Genomic DNA, 23662 nt, shown 5'->3' on the forward strand with positions numbered 1-23662 from the left:
AAAAAAGTTGAAGTGAGTTTAGGGTTATTCCTGAGATGACCAGCTGTCTTCCCCACTTATTTTGACAGAGTTTGAAGTGACTGAAAATGAACATAGCAACATGATTTGTTCAAGATTTCTAGGACAAGCTTATATTAAAGAAGATAATTTTTTAAATTTAAGAAAGTGTATCTTGTACTCAGAGTGTATGGAGTCAACTGAGCTTGTTGGCTTGATTCCCAGATTAGTTAGGTTTTCAACCACAAACATGATCATCTATAGTTAGCTTATGGATGGAGATTAAGAAGATGGTATTTAAATGGCTACTCCATGGAGCTATTACTTGTCAAGCCAGATGGCACCATGATTGTTATTGGCAGGGTTATTGGAGTAGGAATCCAATTGCATTGTCACTTTTTACTAGTGAAATAGAGCATGGGACCCTGAAAATGAGGAATTTTTTTTTCAGATTGCTGTAAAGGCTTAACAGGTTCTTCATAAAAATGCTGCCATTTTTGGAAATGTAACTTTGACATAAGATTTTTTTCCTGTAGTAGAAATGTAGCACATAATTTGATGTGCCTAAATTTTTACATGTGAATTTGAACAAATGATAAGATGCCACATTTAGACTGTTTCTGTCTTAATGATATTTTGGTAGCTCTAATTCTATGTAAGATCATAATTTTGTCTCTTGGATAAATTTTTTTAATGTATTTTATTCAAGTGTTTTATTGAGGGTTTTTTGGGGGGCGGGGCAATGGGAGTTAAGTGACTTGCCCAGGGTCACACAGCTAGTAAGTGTCAAGTGTCTGAGGACGGTTTTGAACTCAGGTCCTCCTGAATCCAGGGCTTATGCTTTATCCACTGCGCCACCTAGCTGCCCCTTTGGATAAATTTTAAACTTCCTTTTTGACAAATCAGATTTTATGCATTAAACAAGAAAGCACATGTAATGAAAATGTCACTTGGAAATTATATGTTGTATATTGAGTGTTTTTGAAACTAGTAAACATTTAAAATCCTGTTTTTATTTCTGTTTAATTTTATCTATAACGCTAATCGATAATATTCTTCAGTAACACTTGTTTCCTAGCGTTACATGAAAATTCCATGAATCCTTCATTGCTAAGAGGAAAAGTGTTTATTCCAGGTAGAATTCGTTTTTTGGTTTTTGTTTGTCTGTTTTTGCGGGGCAATGAGGGTTAAGTGACTTGCCCAGGGTCACACAGCTAGTATGTGTCAAGTGTCTGAGGCTGGTTTTGAACTCAGGTCCTCCTGAATCCAGAGCCAGTACTTTATCCATTGCACCACCTAGCTGCCCCCTAGAATTATTTTAATGTAAGGAAAATACAATCACTTTTATTGTTTTCTTAACTAGAGTTTCTAATTCTTTTGTCTAAATATTTGCGGGATTACTCATTTGCATATTCCTGCTCTGTTCTCTCACTCCTCATCAAAGGTGTAAATACAAATTACTACTTTCTGTGTTCTGAAGTGAATCATTCTCACTCCAAAGGGACTTCAGGCTTTTCCCAAACAGGTTCTTTTCTTTGATGAATGTCTGTGTCTAGTATAAAAGAATATTCAAAAGAAGGTCTCTCCATTAAATCCCCATCTCTTATAAATAAAATAGCAATCCCTCCTTTAGCTCTGGTATTTTTAATCTGAAGGGGGATGAGGAAGGGGCATTTCATGTAACTTGGTGGATAGAATATGCCCAGGGCATCTTTGAGTTGAAGTGAAATCAGAGCCCAAAGAATACCTGACATTCTCATGGGTCTGAAGCTTAATATCCTTCCACACTCAGGAGCTGAGATGTATTTGTAACAGTAACGGCTAATGTCCCATCCCATCTGTGACTTATTTCTTTTTAATTTAGGCCTTTTTGTGTTCTTAGGCACATAGTGTCATAAAGAATTGAGCTCATCTAGTCCAAACCCCTCATTTTACCTATGAGGAAATTAAGACACAGAGAGGTTCCAAGAAGGGCCCCAAGTCCCAAAGGTATCAAATGGCAGATTTGGGATTTGAAGTACCAGGTGGTGGGTGACTCCACCCCCAGCATTTCCCTAGGTTTACTGAAGAACAAAAGAGAAGTTGTTTGTACCTTTCTATGCAGGTTTGTCAGATTCAGATTCTCAAGCTATTTCATGTTTTACCTCATTTGATGCTAGTTGTTGCTCCTTGCTAATCTCTTTACTTGTTAAAGTATAGTTCACTAAAAAACAAAACAAAAAAAATTTTTTAAAAGTAGTTCACTAGAAAGCCTGCCACTTGGGTTACAATGTATGGTAATAAAGTTTTAAAGTACTCGACTATCAGTCCCATCATTTCTACAGTAGTCTTATGCTGACAAAAGGTGTTAATAGCTTTGAAATAGAAGTTTGTGTGTGCATGTATGTATGTCTATTTCTCATAATAGCAGTCCGTTTCATACTTTAAAGGGCCAGTTTCCTTTGCTTTGTGCTATAGTCATTGTTTAAAAGAAGAAAATAACCACCCTAACTAGGTTTTATTCACTTTATTTTAAACAAAAGCATGTTAATATTTTATCTGGAAATGAAATGCATATTTCTCTGAACGTTACAGTCACATTAACCAGAAAACCCAGTTTGAAAATCCAGTGGTGGAAGCCAAGAGGAAAAAGCAGTTAGGACAGGCTGATGTTGTTTCTTCAAAACAAGGTACGACCCACCTTCTTTTCCCTCATAAAAAGAGCTCATAGATAATGTTGGATTACCACCTAGGTGATCTTGGTTTAATTGTTTTCCTTTTCTGGGAGATTCTGTAAAGTTAGTTTGTTTGTTTTTTGCTGCAACTTAGTAAATTCAAATGTTCAATGTATCTGTTTCCTGATCTACTGATGAGAGATGCTGAATCATGAGGAAACACGGAAGAACATTCTGAAATTACCAAGATTTTCTGATGCTGTTGGTAATAAGTACACAATTAGTATTCCTTTTTGTAGGGGGGCAGGGGAGATGTTGGAGCTTTATTTATATCTCACTTATCTATTATTTATAATGTGATCAGGTCAATGCTGGCTCTACAATTGACTTATGGGCCCTGAAGTTAATTGCTCGCTTCTGCTGCTTGAAAACCAGCTGTGCTCATGATGTGAAAAGTATGAATCATGGCACAATCACACAAACACATTGCGTTTATCTAGATAGTGATGCTCTAGCTGCCCAGGAAGCTCCCTGCTCCCACTACAGGAGGGCTCAATTTTAGCGTACTTTTATTTACATTTTTGTAATGATTTTCTGTGTGTCTTTCTCTGGGTTTGCTCACTTTACTTTTGATCAGTTTATGTAGGTATTTATACTGTCTCTCTGAATTTCTCATATTTGTTATTCATATACATCAATTATTCCCCAGTCACTGAATGTTTATTTGACATCTAGTTCTTTGCCACCAGAAGTGTTTTAGAGTGGATATTTAGAGTATAAATATAAGGAATTTCTTTATGTTTCTGACATCCTGGAGATCCAAAAGGGAGATCACGTGGGTCAAAAGACATGAAGTTTAGTGATTTTTTTTCTCCCATAGTTCCTTCATGTAGCTTTACAACATAGTTTTACGGAATGGTCAGACCAGTTCTCAGTTCTCCTGTCAGTGTATAGGTGTTCTTTTCTTCCTGTAGTGTTTTCCAGCATTGACTATTGCCATCTTTTGTCATCTCTTCCAATTTCCTGGATTTAGAGTAAAACCTAAACTTAGAGTTATTTTAATTTGCACTTCTGTTATTATTAGTGATTTGGACCAGTCTTTTATATGATTATTGATGGGTGGAAATTCTCTTTGTCTCTATTTTTTGTGAAATATTCAGTGTATAAAACATTTTTCCTTGGTTTGTAAATGCCCAGTGTTTAATAGTGCCTGGCATAGGGTACACATTTAATAAGTGCCTATCAATTGATTGACTACCTCCTGGACACTTATATTTAGGTTGACTTACTATATATCTTGAATGTCAGGCTTTTGTCAAAAATATTTTGGGTTTTTTTTTCTTTAAAAGGCTTTTGAAATTTTTAAGTAACAAGCATTTTTTAAAAATTCTGTCCCTCTCGTGTCCCTCCTCCCATTAAGCATTTTGTAAAAATCCCTTATTATATATATATATAGTCTAGTAAAACAGACTCCCACATTAGCCAGGTCAGGAAATGTGTGTTTCTTTGTTTATTTTAAGTTCATCACATCTCTGTCATGAGGTGAATGCCACATTTCATCTTCCTTCTTGGAACATTGGATATTTAAGTATTTCAGCAACAGTCCAGTCTTCAGACCAGTAAACTTTTGTCCTCCCAAAATGGTTTGATCAAGGGCAAAGTCTGATTACTGTCCACCCTCTTCTGAGCTCTGCAAGTTCCTGACCTGATTTGGGTCTGAGCCACAGGCCTATGGGATTGCCCTGTTTGTAGACGGTTGTTGGATTCACCACTTAGCCAGCTGGAAAGCTCTGCTGATTCAAAGTGACAGAACTCCAGATTTCCCTTTCATCTGGGATTCCTGCCCTATTTATTCCTCTGCAGGTTTCAGACCAGGCTAGAAACTAGAACTGAAATCCTCTTCTGCTTCTGAAGTATAAGCCACACAGCAGCTGCTTACCTCTGAACTTGCTCCCTTCTTGGTACGCAGTCATGGGTTGGTGAGCACCCCTCAGTCTGCCACCCTGGATCTATGACCCAGAAGTGAGTCATAAGCAGACCTGCCTGTTGGCACCTGTTTCTGCACCCTACACAAGTGAGAGCCCCTCTCTGCTGGATCTGAGACCTCTCCTCACCCTAGTGCACAGCCTCTCATTCCTCTAGAATGATCTGAATGCCAAGTTCCTAACTGAACCTTGTCCTTAGTGTCCACAGACCTCTCTGTCTGCTGGTCCATGGGTCAGAAAAATGACTCACTCTGATTTTTTTTTCCCCTTAGATTTCTCAGTCAGAATTTGGTCTTGTATATTTCTCTGTTCTGTTTGGAGGAGTTTGAGGGTGGGGGAAGGCAGAGTTGCCCTTGTAGTTCTTGCCACTCTGCCATCTTGGCCCTCCCCCCAATGTAGTTCTATTTGAGGCACCCAAGCCGTCTTCTTGAATCCAAGGCACATCATTCCATCCCTGCTTTCTGTGCTTTTGCATATGTATCCTCCATGCCTGTAATCCACTCACTTCTCCTCTCCACTTCTTAGAATTCCTGCCTTTTTTCAAAGCTAATCTCAAATGCCATATCCTATAAGTAGACTACTTCCTAGCTATGACTGCCTCACCTCCAAAATTACCTTTTATTTACTTTGTATAAAATTTGTATTTGCAAACATATCATTTTCCCTAAAAGAATATAAACCACTGAAAGATAGATACTGTCTTGTTTTTGTCTTTGTACCCTCAGCATCACTTTTAAGTGCCTCATTAAGCAATTAATAAATCCTTGTTGATTGAATGATTTTTTTAATCCCAGTATTCTTCCAGTGATGTTGTATGGTTACAAATCGTAGACTGATATGGTCTCTGGAGAATTAAAATTGAGTATCACCAAGGTAGCAAAGGAGAGAGGTTTGATGGGCATGAGCACTATGTAATACACTACAGATGAAAAGTTACTCAGGATAACGGTTATAAAGCATGTCTTCAGAAAATTATGTGACCAGATAGGTAGGTGTTATGCTAGTGCAGAGACAGCTAGTGGGGAGCCCGTAAACTTTATTAGCATTGATATCTGTGCAATTTGAAGAGAATCCTAGAAGTACCTCCTTTCCTCTACACACTACCAGGTTGGTGAATTTATGGGAAAATACAGTGGTTACAGAGGATGAGAAAGCACTAGCTAGCTACATCACTGAAAAGAATAACCATGTCAGTGAAATCAGTGATCCTCCACTGAGTTATTCTTACACTGTAGGGAAATTGTACATTAGCTGAATTGGGGTTTCTAAAAATATTTCTAAATAGCTCTAATTTTTTGTTTATAAATATTAAATTTTCTATGTTGTTAAATATTAAATTTTATGTTTTCTTTCACTTCCTTCTATTGCAATACAGTTCATTTCTTTTCTATAGACAGCCTGAATGGTTTACCTTTTTCCCTGCTATGTTTATTGTCATATCTCGGGTTTGCGAACCTGTCCTTCTTCTTGGTATAGATGTAGAGAAGTCACACTTCACTCGAGACCCTTCCCAGCTTAAAGGTGTACTCATACGAGCATCTTTGAAAAAAAGTACCATGGGATTTGGTTTTACCATCATTGGTGGAGATCGACCTGATGAGTTTCTTCAAGTGAAGAATGTACTCAAAGATGGCCCAGCTGCTCAAGATGGGAAAATTGCACCAGGTAACAAATTTCTGTATACTGTTTTAACGGAAGAGTTGTTCAATAACATTACAACTGGAGATGAGTCTGGTATGTTTTTAAATTTTAAAAAATAGTTTTAAAAATAGTTTAAAAATAGTTTTAAAAAATTGCTTTAAACAGAAACAACTTAGAGAAAGAAGAAGGTCATTTGGAAACTTTGTGAATGATGTATTTAATTTTTGTTTAGGTTGAGTCATTTTAGTCACCTTTTGGGGAATCTTCTTCACAAAGATACTGAGGTGATTTGCCATTTACTTCTCCAGATCATTTTACAAAGGAGGAGCTGAGACAAACAGGGTTAAGTGATTTGCCCAGGGTCATGAGCTAGTAAGTGTCTGAGATCAGATTTGAACTCAGATCATTCTGACTCCAGACCTGGCCCTCTATCCCCTGTGCCACCGAGCTGTCCTAATTTGTCCAGCAGAGAGTGGTTAAAAAGATCACTGTATAGATCAGTCATAAACTAATTTTGTTCATACAATTTTTCATGTATCTTGAGAGTTGTCAAAAATTCGCCACTCTTCATTCTTAATGGGATGATGAATTTAACTGTATGATGAACCATGTTTTATCGTCTGAACCAGTAATTTCATCAGCCTTGGGAACTGCAACTGGTTTATAACTTAAAAGGCTTAAAGGGGCAGCTAGGTAGCGCAGTGGATAAAGCACCAGCCCTGGATTCAGGAGAACCTGAGTTCAAATCCACTTCAGACACTTGACAATTACTAGCTGTGTGACCCTGGGCAACTCACTTAACCCTCATTGCCCTGCCCCCCCCCCCAAAAAAAAAAGTCTCAAAGAATTGCCTGGAATTCCAAGAGTTTGTCCATAGGCATTCACCTAGTGTATATGAGTGGAACTGTTTGAGCCATGATCATTGTAACTCCAGGTCTTGCCCACTGTCGCACCACCTCAGTGCTGAGGCGATTACACTAGAGAATCTCTATGACCCCTTTCTTCTCTAATATCTATGATTCTATGATATTACTGATGTGCCACAAATTGCTTTATGGTAATTCTTGAGGTGTTATAGTACCAATTTTCATACTTTTCTGTCTCCTCAGATTGATTAGTTTATTACAGATTTTTAAAATGGAAACTTTTATTTTAGAAACACAAAAATTCTGCAGTTCTTAATGTTTAGGCCTGAGATAAACTGCATATTCCTTGTCTAGACTTTGTCACTTGGGCTATTTGACTTGGGGTTGGGGGTGGGAGCATCATTTTGACCTTTCTTTTTTTCCATTTTGTACAAGAAAACTTGATTAAAAGAAAAAAAATGAAAAATAGCATGCTTGAGTCTCTTCCATCAATATCAGTTCTTTCTTTGGAGGTGGATAGTATATTTTATCAATAGTCCTTTGGGAATGATAATAGTCAAGTCATTCACAGTTCTTCATCAAACAATTTTTCTGTCTCTGTGTATAATGTTCTCTTGGTTCTGCTCACTTCACAATAAATGTAACTGTTCATTTCATACAGGCCTTTCTGAAATCATCCTGCTTGTCATTTCTTATAGCACAATAAAATTCCATCACCATCATATACCACAGTTTGTTTAGCCATTCCCCAATTGATGGGCATTCCTTTGATTTCCAATTCTTAGCCACCATAAAAAGAGCTGCTATAAATGTTATTGTATAATTAGGTCATTTTATCTTTTGGGGGCTCTCTTTGGGATATAAATCTAGCAGTGGTATTGCTGGATCAAGGGGTATGCCAAGTTCTATAGACCTTTGGGTATAGTTCCAAATTGCTCTCCTGAATGGTTGGATTTTTTCACAACTCCACCAACAGTGGATTAGTGCATTTTGACCTTTTAAAGTGATTTATTTTTCTTTGAAAGTTTTAATGTAATGTTGAAGTTGTTTCTTGTGATGGTCTAATTTTCTTATGGGTGCCCCTGTTTCACATATAGTGTGAATGTAATTGCACTAGATTTTTTATTAATAGGCTTCTTTTGCTATACTTAGGTATGTTAATGTTGCATTAGAATATTATCTACAGATCATAGTGTGCCATTTCAAAAAGCTGATAGGATTGGGGGCAGCTAGGTGGCGCAGTGGATAAAGCCCCAGCCCTGGATTCAGGAGGACCTAAGTTCAAATCCAGCCTCAGACACTATGTAACCCTGGGCAAGTCACTTAACCCTCATTGCCCTGCCAAAAAAAAACAAAAACAAAGAACTGATGGGATTGACAAGAAAAAAATAATTTCTAAATATTGGCAAAAGAAAACACTACATTTTTTTAAACAGGAGAAAAGCCATCTAAATAAAACCTGACAAATTGAAAATTATTCCTTGTAGCCCCTTGTCTGATATAGGTTAGCAGTTTGATTACTAGATTCACTGGCCCTCATCATGCATCAGTTGAGATTGTTTTATGTATATTTTAGCTGCAATTCATAGAAAAATTTGTAAACATAAATAAACATATAGTCTTAACTATTTGCATCATAAATATAAGTTGAGACTAATCAAAATTACTTTTTCAAGTCTCAGCTTTGTCTTCCCTTTTCATTTTTTGATTGTAAAACAAATCCATTAGCTACTGACCATCTTTCTACAATGTTACAGTATTGATTCAGATTTTTCTGAACTGTACAAGCTATTCTGGCATAGCATTAAAGTACTCCCATGAAAATTCTGGGGAAAACAATAAGTCTCAACCATTGTTTCTAAGTAGTCCCGTTTCTCTGCCTCTCATTAGGTCATTACAACCAAATTTCCATGAAGTGACATTTGTTTTAAGACTGTTCATGTTGACCTTAAAAAGCATAAATGTAACTAGAACAAATTTGAGCCCCTTGATTAGGAGACTAACCTTTTAAATAATCACCTTCAAATTTAAGGAGGAAAAGCAAATGAATGAGATCACATAAAATAAATAAGAGAGATCAGGTCTACATAGAAGAATCCCAGCTGATGCATGTGAAGGGCCAGTGAATCTAGCAATCAAACTGCTTTTACCTGTATCAGATAGGGACTGCAAGAATAATTCTGAATTTGTCAGATTTTATTTAGATGGCTTTTCCTCCTATTTTAAAAAAAAATATGGTGCTTGCTTTTGCCAATATTTATATGTTGTTTTTCATTTGAAGCCCACGTTATGTGTAGTGAGTGAAGCTCTATTAAATATTTAATTATTGATTTGCAATAAAATTCTTAATCATACCCTCAAGGTAAAACATACTAAAGGAAAACATAGTCTTTACATAATAAATCATTCTGAAAATCAGATATACTCAGTTCTAGCCATACTGGTCAGTGAATTTCTAGATACATTTTCATATGTAAGTAAAATTTTAAATATACATAGAGTCTTTTGTGCAGATAATATATTCATTTATTTATTAAACATATATATATATACACACATGTATATATATGTATGTACGTATGTATGTATATATAGAGAGAGGACCTACTGGGTATATAATTCTTTTTCAGGTGCTTGGCTATGACTCAGATAACAATATTTATATAAAGAAATAAAACAATTATTCTCATACCCTAGGTCACCATTATTCATTAATAATGTGGATCTCAGGTATCATTATCATGACTTTAAAGCAGCCCCTTCAGAGAAGCTTACAAAAGTAAAGAAACCCCTCTTTATTGGAAATCTACTTATTTCGAAATTCAACAACTCTTTTTTTTTTTTTTTGGTGGGGGCAATAAGGTTAAGTGACTTGCCCAGGGTCACATAGCTATTAAGTGTCAAGTGTCTGAGGCCAGATTTGAACTCCAGGGCCGGTGCTTTATTCACTGTGCCATCTAGCTGCCCCCCCATTTCGAAATTAATAAAGGGAAAAAGGGATCTGTCTGAATTCTTTCTTTCCCTTGAGGACCCAGAATTTAACCTTAATAAATTGGTAATTAGAAATAGTAGTGCCTAAATTAAAATAGTATTAAAATGGGGATAACTTAGTTTTTAATGTACTCTAATACATTTGTTTTACTAGGTGATGTAATCGTAGACATAAATGGCAACTGTGTCCTTGGTCACACCCATGCAGATGTTGTCCAGATGTTTCAGTTGGTCCCTGTCAACCAGTATGTGAACCTGACTTTGTGTCGTGGCTATCCTCTTCCCGATGATAACGAAGATCCTGTTGTCGATATTGTTACAGCCACACCCATCATCAATGGACAACCTGTAACCAAGGGAGAGACGTGCATAAGCAGTCAGGATTTTAAATCAGGGACAGTGGTCTTGGACCAGAATGGGAAGCCAGGTCACATTCTGGCTGGTGATCGTCTCAATGGCCCTTCTTTGGACTCAAATGAGCAAAGGGCATCAATGGCATCATCAGGCAGCTCTCAAGCAGAGCTAGTGACTATTCCTTTGATTAAAGGTCCTAAAGGTTTTGGGTTTGCAATAGCTGATAGCCCAACAGGGCAGAAGGTAAAAATGATATTGGACAGCCAGTGGTGTCATGGCCTTCAAAAAGGAGATATTATTAAGGAGATTTACCACCAAAACGTGCAGAATTTAACACACCTCCAGGTAGTAGAAGTGCTAAAGCAGTTTCCAGTAGGTGCAGATGTGCCGTTGCTCATCTTGAGAGGAGGTGAGTCAAGATGCAGTGTGGAAAAATGTTTCGTTTTTGTGTTTATGTCTGTTAAGTGTCTTTCCTTATATGTCAGAATGTTTCTTCTCCCAGCAGACCGTCTGTTCACTAGTGAACATTTTCTATAAGTTTCTGTTCAGTCACTGAGAGAGCAATTCTTGTGAGTTTCCTGTCCATTATTTGAGACAGTGTGGCAGGATGAGAGAGAGCCAGCCCCTGACCCAGTCTGGCCATGTGACCCTCGTGAGTCTTTCAGTTCTTTAGGCTGCTCTAAGACTATAAGTGACAGAAGGTGCCGATTTGCCATTGGTGGAGGGAATTTCCTAACTGAAGAGTTCTCTCTTCTAAAGAAATTCCAAGTCCAGTCCATGTCCTTGTCCCTTCCTACTTATTAATAACTCTGTCAGTACCCATTTTTAAACTATTACATATGATTTTTATGATCAGATGCTTTATCACAGATGCTTCTTCATTTAAAAGATTTCCCATGTAATCCTATTTCTTCTGCTGACAGACACAAGTAATAGTAGAAAGACCTTTAAAAGCCTTGAGACTCATCTGTGACTAATGTACCCAAGGTGCTTTTAAAGAACAAAAGTCTTTGCATTTCTATAGGCATTAGGTGATATTGAGGAGTCTCTTGTGGAATCTACAGTGACAGTAACTTTTACTAATACAGACTTTTTCTGAAGCTCTAGTGGCCTTCCATAAGTAGAGGTTTAGTCTTTCGGTGCCCATGCGAGAAAAGCACTAGTCTTGTTTTTCCAAGGTCAGGAAGGAACATGAAGTGCACCAGACATTATAACTGCCCCCTCGCCCCCAAAAATGTTAAGCCCTAATTACTAACTTGCTCTTTAATGGGATTTATTGAGTCCATGCCTATGGATGGCTAACAGTTAAAAATTAGAATTTAACTCTTGTACATTCTCACATGCTCCAGCTCTGTTAGCACCTTGTTTCTCCATCTTGTGCATGGGAATATTTCCTTTCATATGGATTTTTATATATTTTTAAGAGCTTGGTTTCTTCTCTGGGTGATTTTTTGAAATACATAATACTGCTTTCAGGTTATCAAAGCACTGTATGGCACAATAGAGAGAGCACTGACCCAGGAGTCAGAGACAGCTTCAAATTCCACCTGTGTGATCTTTGGCAAGTCTCTTAATCTCCCTTGGCCTCAGTTGCCTCTGGCAAAATAGTGCATTTGGATGATGAAGAGATGGCCTCTGAGTTCCTTTCTAGCTTCACAGCTGCCATCCTTTGAACCCTGTAATATAGCTAGTATGAGCATTATTATCCCCATTTTACAGATGGGGAAGCTAAGGTTCTGAGGAGTTAAGTGACTGCCCCGTGATCATGCAGGTAGGACGTGTGAAAGACAATATTCAAAAAGAGGTTTCCTCACGCCTAGTCAGGCACACTGTACATTATGCCATGGTTGAGTTAAACATTTTTCTCTGCATGCTTAGTTTTTCAGCTTTGTATTCCACTAAATTAAAGCTAGCTTACTAAATTTACTTTTGTTCCATTAGACAGTTTTCATGATTAAAGAATATCAGACCTAAGATTTCATCTGGTTTTAAAATGTGGCTCATTGTTTTCTCCAGGTCCTCCTTCACCAGCTAAATCTACCAAAGTGGTGAGTATGTAAAATGTTTGCAACAGTAGGAAAGAGTTAGCAATCATATATATCTTAGACTGGAAAAGCAGGACTAGCCCCAGAATCTTATTAATTTCTCTTCTTTAGAAACAGCACAAGGAGCAAAAAAATCTGCTCCCAGTGATTTTAAATAAATGTTACAGCAGATGGTAAAAGAAAACTATATGAACTGCCACCCGGTACTTTTTGTCCCATCAGCATCTCAAGAGCTTCATGTCCCATATCCCTCTGAATCCAGCCCTCCTTCTAGACTTCCTTATTTATACTGTTGAAAGCACCATCATCTTTGGAGTTACCCGGGTTTATAACTTTGAAGTTACTCTTGAATCTTTCCTCACGTCTCTTCTGCATTCACTTGACAAGCTTTTTCAGTTTATCTCCACAAAACTTCTCACATCTGCTCCCTTTTCTCTACTCAGGCCCTCAGCACCTGAAGGGCTTCTTGAGTATTGCTATAACCTCATAATTGGTCTCCCTCTTTCCAGTTTCCTCCCTCTCCAATGTATCCTACTCACAGCTACAGATTTTCCTAAACTCCAGTTCTGACCATGTTGTTGCTGCTCAGAAATCTTCAGTGACTTCTTGTGGTCTCCAGCATAAAATCCAGATTCCCCTATAGGGTACAAAGCCCTTTCATAATCTGATTCCTACCTGCCTTTCCAGGTTTAGTTTACATCACTCCCATTCGTGTACTCTTTGGTAAGTCACATTGGCGGCCCACTTGCTATTACCCAAACTTTGTATTCCAGCTCCTATCTCCAGCCTTTGCCCAGGCTGTCCCCTAATACCTGGAGTATATATCTCCCACCTCTTAGCCTCCCTCACTCCCCTCAAGGTTCAGCTCAGGTGCTGCCTCCTCCTTAAAGCCTTTCCTGATCTCCCTAGTTGTTGGTGCTCTCTTTCTGCCTCAGATCCTCTTAGGTTTGCTTACTTGTTTAACATACTGGATTGCTTAATAGAATGGAGGCTCCTTAAGAGCTCATTTTTGTCATTAAATCCATAATAACATGTACACAATAGGCACAATATATATTTGTTGAACTACCCAAAACATGTACGGCCTTATGTACTAGCCAGTAACTTGTTTGGCTGGGTTTTGTTGGGTTTTTTTTTTTTTCAGAACATACAGCTTAGTTGTTTATCTTTATGTTCAGCTAACTATTGAGTCTAGAGACGGTGTTATTTATCAGACATCTGAATAGTTAAATAGCCTGTCAAAAGGACCCATATATAGGATGAGAACCAAAAGAAGGCTACCCATAATATCTTTTGCAAGAAACTGTTAATCATTTATCAGTCTCTTATACCAATACCACCAGGAATTATGAGCATTGAATACAAAAGCAATTACGACGTGTGAAATCCTATTTTAGTTTTAGCTCGATGCTTTGTAATCTTGTTATTATCAGCAGTCCATCAAAGATGTTCATCAATAGCCGGAAACTCTGGGTTATTCAAGGGAACTCTCCAGCACAGTTTAAAATAAATCTTTTCAGGAGTCAGTGTATTTAGCAAAGTTATTAGAAGAAGAATAGCTTTATTCTCTAGCCCACCTAGGTGTCTCTCATGGACTCAATTTTATGTAATTCATCAAGATGTACTGGAATTTTTGCTAATGGCTACTGCTAACAACACATTGAGGTTTCTATTCCCTTTGCCATTGGCTGGCTAGGACCCCGGTCAGCAAGAGAGGAGGGAGGAGGGGGGAAATGGAATTGTTCTCTAGTGCTGGTAGGGATAGACACTGGTGATCCCTACACTAAGAACTATTCCTTCATGCTAGTTGGTAGTGATTATTTTTTATTATCTAGAAAAAGAGTCTAATTCCTGGCTGATAAATTTGGACAAATGTACTATTGACATTTTTGAGTTGGTTGTTTGGTTGGTTTGGGGGTAGATTGGGATTTGTTTGAGGCTGATACAACATTTCATTTTCTTTATAGCTAATTGTTGTTTTTTTCTTAATATTGTAAAATATTTGGAATTTAACTTTTTGCAAATAAAAAATCAAAATAAACTACTCTTTTTCCTTGGCTTAGTGCCTTTCCCTCTAGAGTGTTTGGATTTTAGAGTATGTTTTCATAGTAGTATCTATTTAACCTAATTTTGGGTTAGGACTTTGCTACTACTCAGTGTTCTTAGAAAGAATATGTTGGGAACATCTTCATTGGAAATTAAATCAGGTAAAAAAAGTAAAAATTATGTGGCACATTCTTTTCTCCCTTTCATAGAACTCCTTTCTATATGTAAGAAGCATTACTATCTACCCAATTTATTTTCTTCCCCAAATCAGCTAGCAGTTTAAAGGTGGGGAAAAAGAGAAGCTATTGTTTGAACCTAGGACTCATTAAGACTCTTCATTTTTTGTCATTTATGAAGTCTAATTTTTCTCTACTTTCAGTTAAATACATCTTAGCCCAATACTATCAAGAGACATATTGCTATATTGAATCTATCAAATATATTAATTCTTAACACCTTAGTTTCTTAGTGTTGAGGGATATACATAAATATGTATCCGTACCCAGCTACCTTGTGTATTTTATTTGCCAAATTTTTTTATGAAGTGATGAAATCATCTATTTTCTTATTATTTTGAACCAATTACTAAGAAGCACTTGCTTTTCCATTTTAGAAGACGGATAAACAGGAGAATTCAGGAAGCTTGGAGGCCATCAATGAGTCAGTTCCTCAACCGATGCCTTTTCCACCCAGCATTATCAGGTCAGGATCCCCCAAATTAGATCCTTCCGAGGTCTACCTGAAGTCCAAGACGATATATGAAGATAAACGTAAGTTCCCAAAATTTCTCAGGATAGCGTAGAACCAAGTGAGCGTGGATGTCATAAGGTGTTTTGTTCATTCTTAGGAATCGTTTTCTTTTCCAACTGCAAATTCAAGGATGTTTTTGTTACTTTTAAGAAGGAAGATAATTTTGAGGCCTCCTTATTTGCCCCTTAGAAGCATTAAACACAGAAATATGGAGAGTTAGAGCTGGAAGGCGCCCTCTAAGTCACCTCATCCAGCCCTCTCCTTTGTCCAAGATCACAAGGCAGAAATCAGACTACAGAGCCAGGCTTTCAGCCCAAGTCTTCTGATTTCAGATCTACTGTCCTCTTTACTATACTGCATCTATTGCCATATTTGGAAGTACTGCATGTGAGGAATTTTGTTCTCCTTTAAACAGCCACAGTCCTTTAGCTTGGCACCTGTAAGACAATGAGAAGTGGATGCATGGTCTAAATAAAATGATTAAAGCTACATGTGTCCTAGGGTTTGCTTTCCTTGTTCATAAAATTAGGTTAGACTGGATATTCTGTAGTCGTCTCTTCGATGTGGATTTCTCCTACTTACTATGAATAACTTCAGCCATGCTCTCATTGTTTCTATCTATTCCCTTTGTCACTTCCCATTCATTTTGAATAAATATTCTTTTTTTTTTTTTTTGGCGGGGCAATGGGGGTTAAGTGACTTGCCCAGGGTCACACAGCTAGTAAGTGTCAAGTGTCTGAGGCCGGATTTGAACTCAGGTCCTCCTGAATCCAGGGCCGGTGCTTTATCCACTGTGCCACCTAGCCGGGCCCCCCCCCCCCCCGCCCCATTCATTTTGAACCTTCTCCTGAAGATCCCAACTCAATCTGCACCTCCAAGACTCTCAGCAAATGACCTTACCTTCCACTTCAAGGGAGTATCAAGAACTCTCCAGTGTTTCCCTCAGTTCTTCTTATTACTTCCCCCTCTTCCTTTAGAACTTGTCTCCATTTTCATACCAATCTTCTCCTTCACTCCTGTTCTGACTATTGCTAATTCTTCTAACCATGTACTTCATCCCATCCCCTCTTTTCCACCAATTATCTCTGATTATTTTCCATCAATCATATCCCTGCCTACCAAAGCACTTAAAACTTCTTTTTCCATTAAAGAAAAATCTTCCCTTGTTCCTACTGTCTTATTTGTCTTCTCTCTGACATTCCCCTGTCATTCAGAACTTTGCCCGATCTGACCCCAGCTTACCATTCCGGTCAAAAGCTTGGTTTCCTTTTCCTTCCCCAGCACCTGCCAATCTCTCCACTTTCCTCCCATCTCCTGTGGGTGACATCTTGCCTTTCAAAACCCTGTTCAAATACTACTTCTTCCAAGAAGTTTTTGTTTACTTCTCCATCAAGAAGGCATTTCTCCATCTTCTGATGACAGAGCATGTGACATCCCTCTTACATATTTTTCAAAGTCTAAATTGTATCATATTTGTGTAGATATTTATCTCACCTACTAGATTGTGAACTCCTCAGGGCATTGCACACTAAATGTTTGTGGAATCAAACCAGTTCTTATAGCTCTAACATTCTAGAATTCTATTTAGTCACTTTTTGATGAAGTCTTACCAGAAGTAATAAGCAATTTTTTTCTCCTAATGTGAGCTGACCATGAAGCAAATGAAGGATTAACAGTTACCCCTAAGACCAGAATGCCAAAAAGCACAGTGTCTGCAGGTGAACAAAAGGCTCATTATATGTTCATAATAAAGACCTTGTTTCCCAAGACAGTCTTTGTAATTGCTTCTTATGCCTCGTGAACTAAACTTGTCCAGGCAACCCCTCTCTTTGTGGTAGAAAAATGTGACTTAATTCCACAGCATTCAAGGCATTACTGAGTGTGTGAGATTACTCACGTTTTCTTTAAGCATATATGTGATTTGGAATGTAATTGTTATTTTCATAAATCCAACTAAAACTTTGCTTCTAAAGATTGAAAGAAGTTCTAAAGAATGAAGAGTCTTCTAAAGAACATTTCCTGGAACTTATCATAAACACTTTACTGAAATGTTATCTCATATTTAAATATATAGGGAGAGAGTTTGAGAGTTTCTCTCCCCTTTTTCTCTGCCTCACTCTCATTCTTCTTATTCTATTTTCCACAAAGCAGATATTCCTAAAATACAGGTCTGACCATGTCATTCCATTGCTTAAGAAGCTTCAACCACTCCCTATTGCCTCTGGATAAAACAAACTTCTTGGATTGACATTTAAAACACTTCACAGTAATATGCTCATTGCATATTACTTCCATTTACGTAGATACTTTATACTGCTACCACATGGGTCTATATGCTGTTTGCTTCTCCTTGTCTCTGCAAAGGCTGTCTCCCCATCCCTAGAATTCACAACCTCCTCAGGCTTGCCTCTTGGAGTCCTCAGCTTCCTTCATGGATTACTTCCTACAGGAGGCCTTTTTGATACCCATGGTTCCTAATGCCCTCTCTCCTGCCCTCAGATCCCTTCCATTGTATTATATAAATTGTGCATTTGTTCATCAGTGTCCATGTTGTTTCCCTTAATAGTATGTAAGCTCCTTGAGGTCAGGGATGGTAGTGTTTTTGGTTTCTCATCCATAATCCTTAGAATCTGGCACAAATTAGATGCCTTAATAGTAAATGTTTGCGGAAAAGATGAAAGAATAAAAAGGGCATCAGTATTTTTCCAGCCAAATTCCAGACCAAAGATAAATTTTACACATAGAGTAAAGTAAACTGTCTGGTATTTTTATGTTGACCTGGTTAATGTAAGCCTTAAAGTGTAATATAAATGATGTTTGTACTAATAGCAATAGTATATATTTTTTATTATTTAAAAAATAAACTTGTGAAATCCTTCAAATGTTTATTGAGAGATGTATTCCTGTGTACTTTGAGACAGGCATCAGTTTAAATGGGTCTACTGAATTTTCTGTCATTTCCTAGACTCTGAAATACCTTGCCTGACTATCAAATTCATATTTTATTTTTCTGCCACATAGCAAATATGATGAATCAAGTATTGTTGTACTAACTGGAATTATTAGAATTTAATGTTAACTTGCTACCAGGTAGACATATGGGTAGAATAAGCACTTATTAGGAATAGAACACTATGTTCAGAATTTCTGCAACAGAGCTTAGTAGTTTACATTTTTCTTAATGTGTTTGTGTTCAAGCTTGAACTCTGATACATACTTAGAAGCTTCAAGTTTATAATTTTACTGCAGGATTATAAAATATTAGCTAACTAAATGCTGACTGTTAGTCATTTTGTTGTATTTTCATCAAGAAATAAAGGTAAAATTCCAATTTTTCTTTTTTCACTTAGCTCCAAACACCAAGGATTTAGATGTTTTCCTTCGAAAACAGGAATCGGGATTTGGCTTTAGGGTTCTAGGAGGGGATGGACCTGATCAGTCTGTAAGTTATTTACTTGGAATTTGGAAATGTATGGTATATCTGGATTGTTTGTGCCCTCCCATGATTATTTTAAATCCCCTTTTTTTTCTCTTTAATATTTTGATTAATAAATATATGGGCTTGGTTTCTATTCATGCCCCCATGCTCCTTCAAGAATTATTTGGATAGGAGTTATTGCCTCCTTTCTTGATCTCTTAGTAAACACGAACTAAAAATTGAGTAATCATCCCTCAACTTCATAAAATTCCAATCCTGTGTGATTAGTTACCCTCCTCCATTACTTTGTTTGGGTTCTTTTTACCTTTTTTTTCTAAACAAATTATTAGTCTCTTTTCCTGGGAAACCTACAATTCCAGATCCTATTTGCTATATTTATTCTCTGACTGATCCATAAAGAGCTGTCATATACTTTTGAATATTGTACCATTTAACAATGGGTTGGCATTAAAAACACTGGTAAATGCTCAGTACTATTCTGCGTGTGATTTTATATGGAAACCTACACAGCTAGAGAAATACAAGATCATTGAGACTTTTTTTTTTTTTGCAGTAGATACAAAGGTTGTATTTCAAGTAGACAAATCAGTCAACTTAGAGATTTTGCTTATGTGTGATTCTGTTGACACTTATTTTTAGAGGGGAAAAAAATTGATAAATTTAAAACAAAACCCAAACATTACCTTTTAATAGTATAAGCATCACACAATGAGTTGTGTTTTGTAAAATCTAAATGCATACAATCTTTTTGTACAGTATCACAAATGAAAGCCTGTTATACATTAACGTTTGGGTGAATCTGCCATGGGTAGGCCATAATGCCACTTTAAAAAAATAAAATGAGAAAATATCTTCCATAGCTATGAAAAGGGCTTTTGATGGCATACATGTGTGCTTATTCATCATATTGACAAAAATTTTCGCCATCCTATCAGGCAAGTAAAGTTTGAATGCCTAAAGGACAGTGGTCAGACATGAGAATTTTTTATCAAGATATACCTCACTCTTGCTGTTTAGATAATTTCAGTGTACTAAGGTTCCTATTGTTTGCCAGAGCATTTTTTTAAATTTTTTTAAAATTTTTGCAGGCAATGGGGGTTAAGTGACTTGCCCAGGGTCACACAGCTAGTAAGTGTTAAGTGTCTGAGGCCAGATTTGAACTCAGGTACTCCTGATTCCAGGGCCGGTGCTCTATCCACTGCGCCACCTAGCTGCCCCTGCCAGAGCATTTTTTAAAAATTCAATTCAGACAACCTGTAGAGACATCCTTGTTCTTTTTTCTAACGTGAAGACTCAACAACACAAACATTAGCCAAACATCCAAAGAAATCTGTTTATTAGAACCTAGTTTATAACTGACTTAATAGACCTGGCCAGCTGTATAAGCCAAGCACCCATTTGGGAATATTTGGGTTTTTTGGTTATTTTCTAGTTAATAGTAAAAAAAAAAAAATTAAAGAAGCCAACCACAAGCTATTTTGCTACATTTTAATGAAAAAAAAATTTAATGATTCTTATTAGATGAAAGATAACCATTTGTTCTTTTTCCTCAACAAACGTTTTATAATAGTAAACAGTGAGCTTGCTATGGCAACCATCTGCACATGGGTAGAGAAAGATTCATCCCAGTGCCCTCCTCACCATAGAGAGACAATGTTCTGTCGGTAGCAAGCAGAGATTTTGTTCCAAACAGCTGTTACCTAGGAGTATGTTTGCTGGGTGTATGGAGCAGCTCCTCTGGTTAAGCAGACTACCCTCTTTGTCCTCAGCCCTAAGTATTGGCTGAAAGTCAAGGAGAAAGGTGTTGGGGAGCTCCTCTCATTTAGATAACAGTCTGTCAATGACCAAGATGCTAAGAGGCATTATTTTCAAGATTGATGACTCCTGAAATGGGACAGCTTTTCTTCCCTGGATTTAAAAAAGCATTTTACAGTTTGCCTAATATTCACTTTTATTGAAAATTTGACACTGCTCTAAGAAGATTTTTTTAGACCTACCACAGATTTTTGTTTCATCAGATATACATTGGAGCTATCATCCCCCTGGGAGCAGCTGAGAAAGATGGTCGGCTGCGTGCTGCTGATGAACTCATGTGCATTGATGGGATTCCAGTTAAAGGAAAATCACACAAACAAGTTTTGGACCTAATGACAACTGCTGCTCGAAATGGCCACGTGTTGCTTACTGTTAGGAGAAAGATCTTCTATGGGGGTACGTCACTCTCATGGTGGTAGTAATCAACCAAGTGTGCTAAACCAGGCGCTTTACATGTTGTGCCTGAGGTTCTCTCATATTTGTATCACGTCACATAACAGTGCTTTCCATGTGTAACTCTTTCAGGCTTCTGTGTTGCAGACAACTGCACAGTATTGCTTACCTGTGTTTTCCACTCGCCTAATTTCATTTGCTGCCTTCTAGTTGGGAGTTCTTCCATGTGCTAACCTTAAAATATACCCGTATACTCTTTCTGCTTGAATTTTATTCTTGATTCTGACAGCAGAAATACTTCTGACTTGTGTGCCTGTATTGTACTGCCTCGAGAATTTGTGATCTCATTGACACAGTTCCAGCCAACCTTTCCAGCTTTATTGTGCCTGGTTCCCCTGTATATGGTCTTCACTGCAGCCACTCTGGTCTTTTGGCGGTTCTTACACATGATGTTCCATCTTCTCTCTCCATGCTTTTGTGCAGGAGAGACCTGGAGTGCACCCCCTGCTCAGCTCTGCCTCTGAGAAACCTGCTTTCCTTCAAAGGCCAGCTACATTGCCACACCTACACAAGGCCTTTCATGGGCTAACTCCTTCCAAATCATCTTGTAATGAATTGGCATTTATCGTATGCACACACACACACACACACACACTTTGAGAGAGGGGGGGTATATGTACATGTGTATTTGTGGTATTGTATTACACATATATGTTGGTGTGTGGAATATAACCACCTTTAGGGCTGGAATGGTTTCATTTTGGTTTTGCATCCTCTGTGCCTGGCACAGCAAAAATGTTCAGTTGATGAGGTTGGTTTATGTGTGTGTTGAGAACTGTGTGAGTTTGTCACTGTGGGAAACACAATCTACCACAAAAGATAGGCAATTCATCTAAAATTTACAATTGTGGGGAGTGTCCTGGGGATCAGTAAGAGGTTAAGATAACATAATTGTATATGTCAGAGATGGGACATTAACTGAGATCTTCCTAGTTCTAAGTGCGGTCCTTTACTGCACTATGCTGCCTTTGTGTATGTGTACACATGCACAAGTATAATAATTTTATGTACACACATATACACCTGCATACACACACATGTGGACATACATCTACGTATATATGAATAGTCTTTTCATTCTAATTTATTTATCTTTTCTAATTTATTTAAGAAGAAGTTTAGGTCCCTATTAATCCCTTAATTTGGCTTATCATATTTTGATAATGGAGTTTTTAATTCCCCTACTTTTTAATTTTCTATATCTTCTTCTCTCTTAGCAAGAGATCTCACTGTCTTTTTAATTATGATTTTGACTACCAAATATTCATACATATAAATTGTGCATTTTGGGCCACTTTTAATTATTATGCATGCATATTAATATATAACAACTCTCAATTTAAATGAACCAGACCATTCAATATTTTAAAATCATACATGAAAGAACAGTGATATCTCTCTTGTTGTAAGAGAAAGAAATAGATAAAAATAGGTGAATTCAAAACCTCATTATCAGAATATGAGAAGTAAGCATAGTCTACTATTTACATAGCATTTTGTGGTTTCCAAAGCATTTTACATATATTATCTCATTGTATCTTTTCAACAACCTGGTAAGATAGGTATGATCATTATCCCTATTTTATAGATGAGGAAACAAAGGTGAGATCAGTTAAGTGATCAGTCAGGAAGTGTCTGAGACAGATTTGAACTCAGCTCTTGGCAACTGGATGTGGTCATCCAGTACTAAATGTCTACTCTGTGTTGGACACTATGCTAGGTGCTACAGATACACAGATAAAACAAAATAGTGCTTTCTCTCAAAAAGCATACATTCAGGGGTAGCTAGGTGGTGCAGTGAATAGAGCACCAGCCCTGGATTCAGGAGGGCCTGAGTTCAAATCTTGCCTCAGACACTTGACACTTACTAGCTGTGTGACCCTGGGCAAGTCACTTAACCCCAATTGCTTCACAAAAAAAAAAAGCATGCATTCTATAGGAAGATACACTATGCACATAGAAGATATACAAAATAAATACTAATTATATACATCAATACAAGATCATTTTTTTAAGGAGAGAAAGGCACCAAAAGCATGTAAAGCTACCCTGCCTTGCTCCTTTTTCTGTCCTATTTCTTTTGAACAAATTATGTCCATCCAGAAGAACGTTCCCTTCATGAGCTTTAACCATCCCCACCCCCAGGTTCCAGTAATACCTATAAGATCAAATTTCTCTCTTTCCATGAGGACCTTCATTTGTTTCATCTTGCTGCTTTTACTCCTCCATCATGTCTTGGATTTTGTCTTCTGTAAACTTCTACATTTAACTTGATTGATAAACACTCTTCCTTCTATCCATTTCTTTGCAGTTGAAAGCCATTTTGATTGGATTTGGATTTGCAAGACACTAGGCAAATACAGGAGCTTTTCCTGAGTACCCTTTCTATGTTTTAAGCAGTGGTCTAGAAATCCAGATGGCATTCTCAGCACCTCAACATCTTCTTAAACAGCTGCCCCCTTCCTAAGTCTGTTTTTCTCTTTTTTATCTCTTATTTGTAATAGAACATCACCTGTGCCCCTTTTGGCCTTCAGTTCCTTGTCTAAGACTCTCAAGTCTTTGGCATTGTTTTCTGGGTTCCTTCTGGTAGTAACATTTATGTCTGTGCGAATCAGTAGAAGTGTCC

At 37.4% G+C, this 23662-nt stretch overlaps 1 protein-coding gene across 4 annotated transcripts in view; it reads left to right on the forward strand.

Moving 5' to 3' along the window:
- The window catches only part of MAGI3 (membrane associated guanylate kinase, WW and PDZ domain containing 3), a 224895-nt gene that overhangs the window by 165527 nt on the left and 35706 nt on the right, over positions 1-23662 (forward strand). For all 4 annotated transcript variants that reach the window (XM_044002595.1, XM_044002597.1, XM_044002594.1 and 1 more), the window contains exons 8-14: positions 2572-2666; positions 6113-6301; positions 10289-10897; positions 12505-12536; positions 15193-15349; positions 18680-18771; positions 20787-20979. In XM_044002595.1, the coding sequence (XP_043858530.1) occupies positions 2572-2666; positions 6113-6301; positions 10289-10897; positions 12505-12536; positions 15193-15349; positions 18680-18771; positions 20787-20979 (1367 nt within the window). The remainder of the gene's footprint in view (positions 1-2571; positions 2667-6112; positions 6302-10288; positions 10898-12504; positions 12537-15192; positions 15350-18679; positions 18772-20786; positions 20980-23662) is intronic.

Source organism: Dromiciops gliroides, chromosome 4 (genome assembly GCF_019393635.1).
Source record: "Dromiciops gliroides isolate mDroGli1 chromosome 4, mDroGli1.pri, whole genome shotgun sequence".
Lineage (NCBI taxonomy): Eukaryota > Metazoa > Chordata > Mammalia > Microbiotheria > Microbiotheriidae > Dromiciops > Dromiciops gliroides.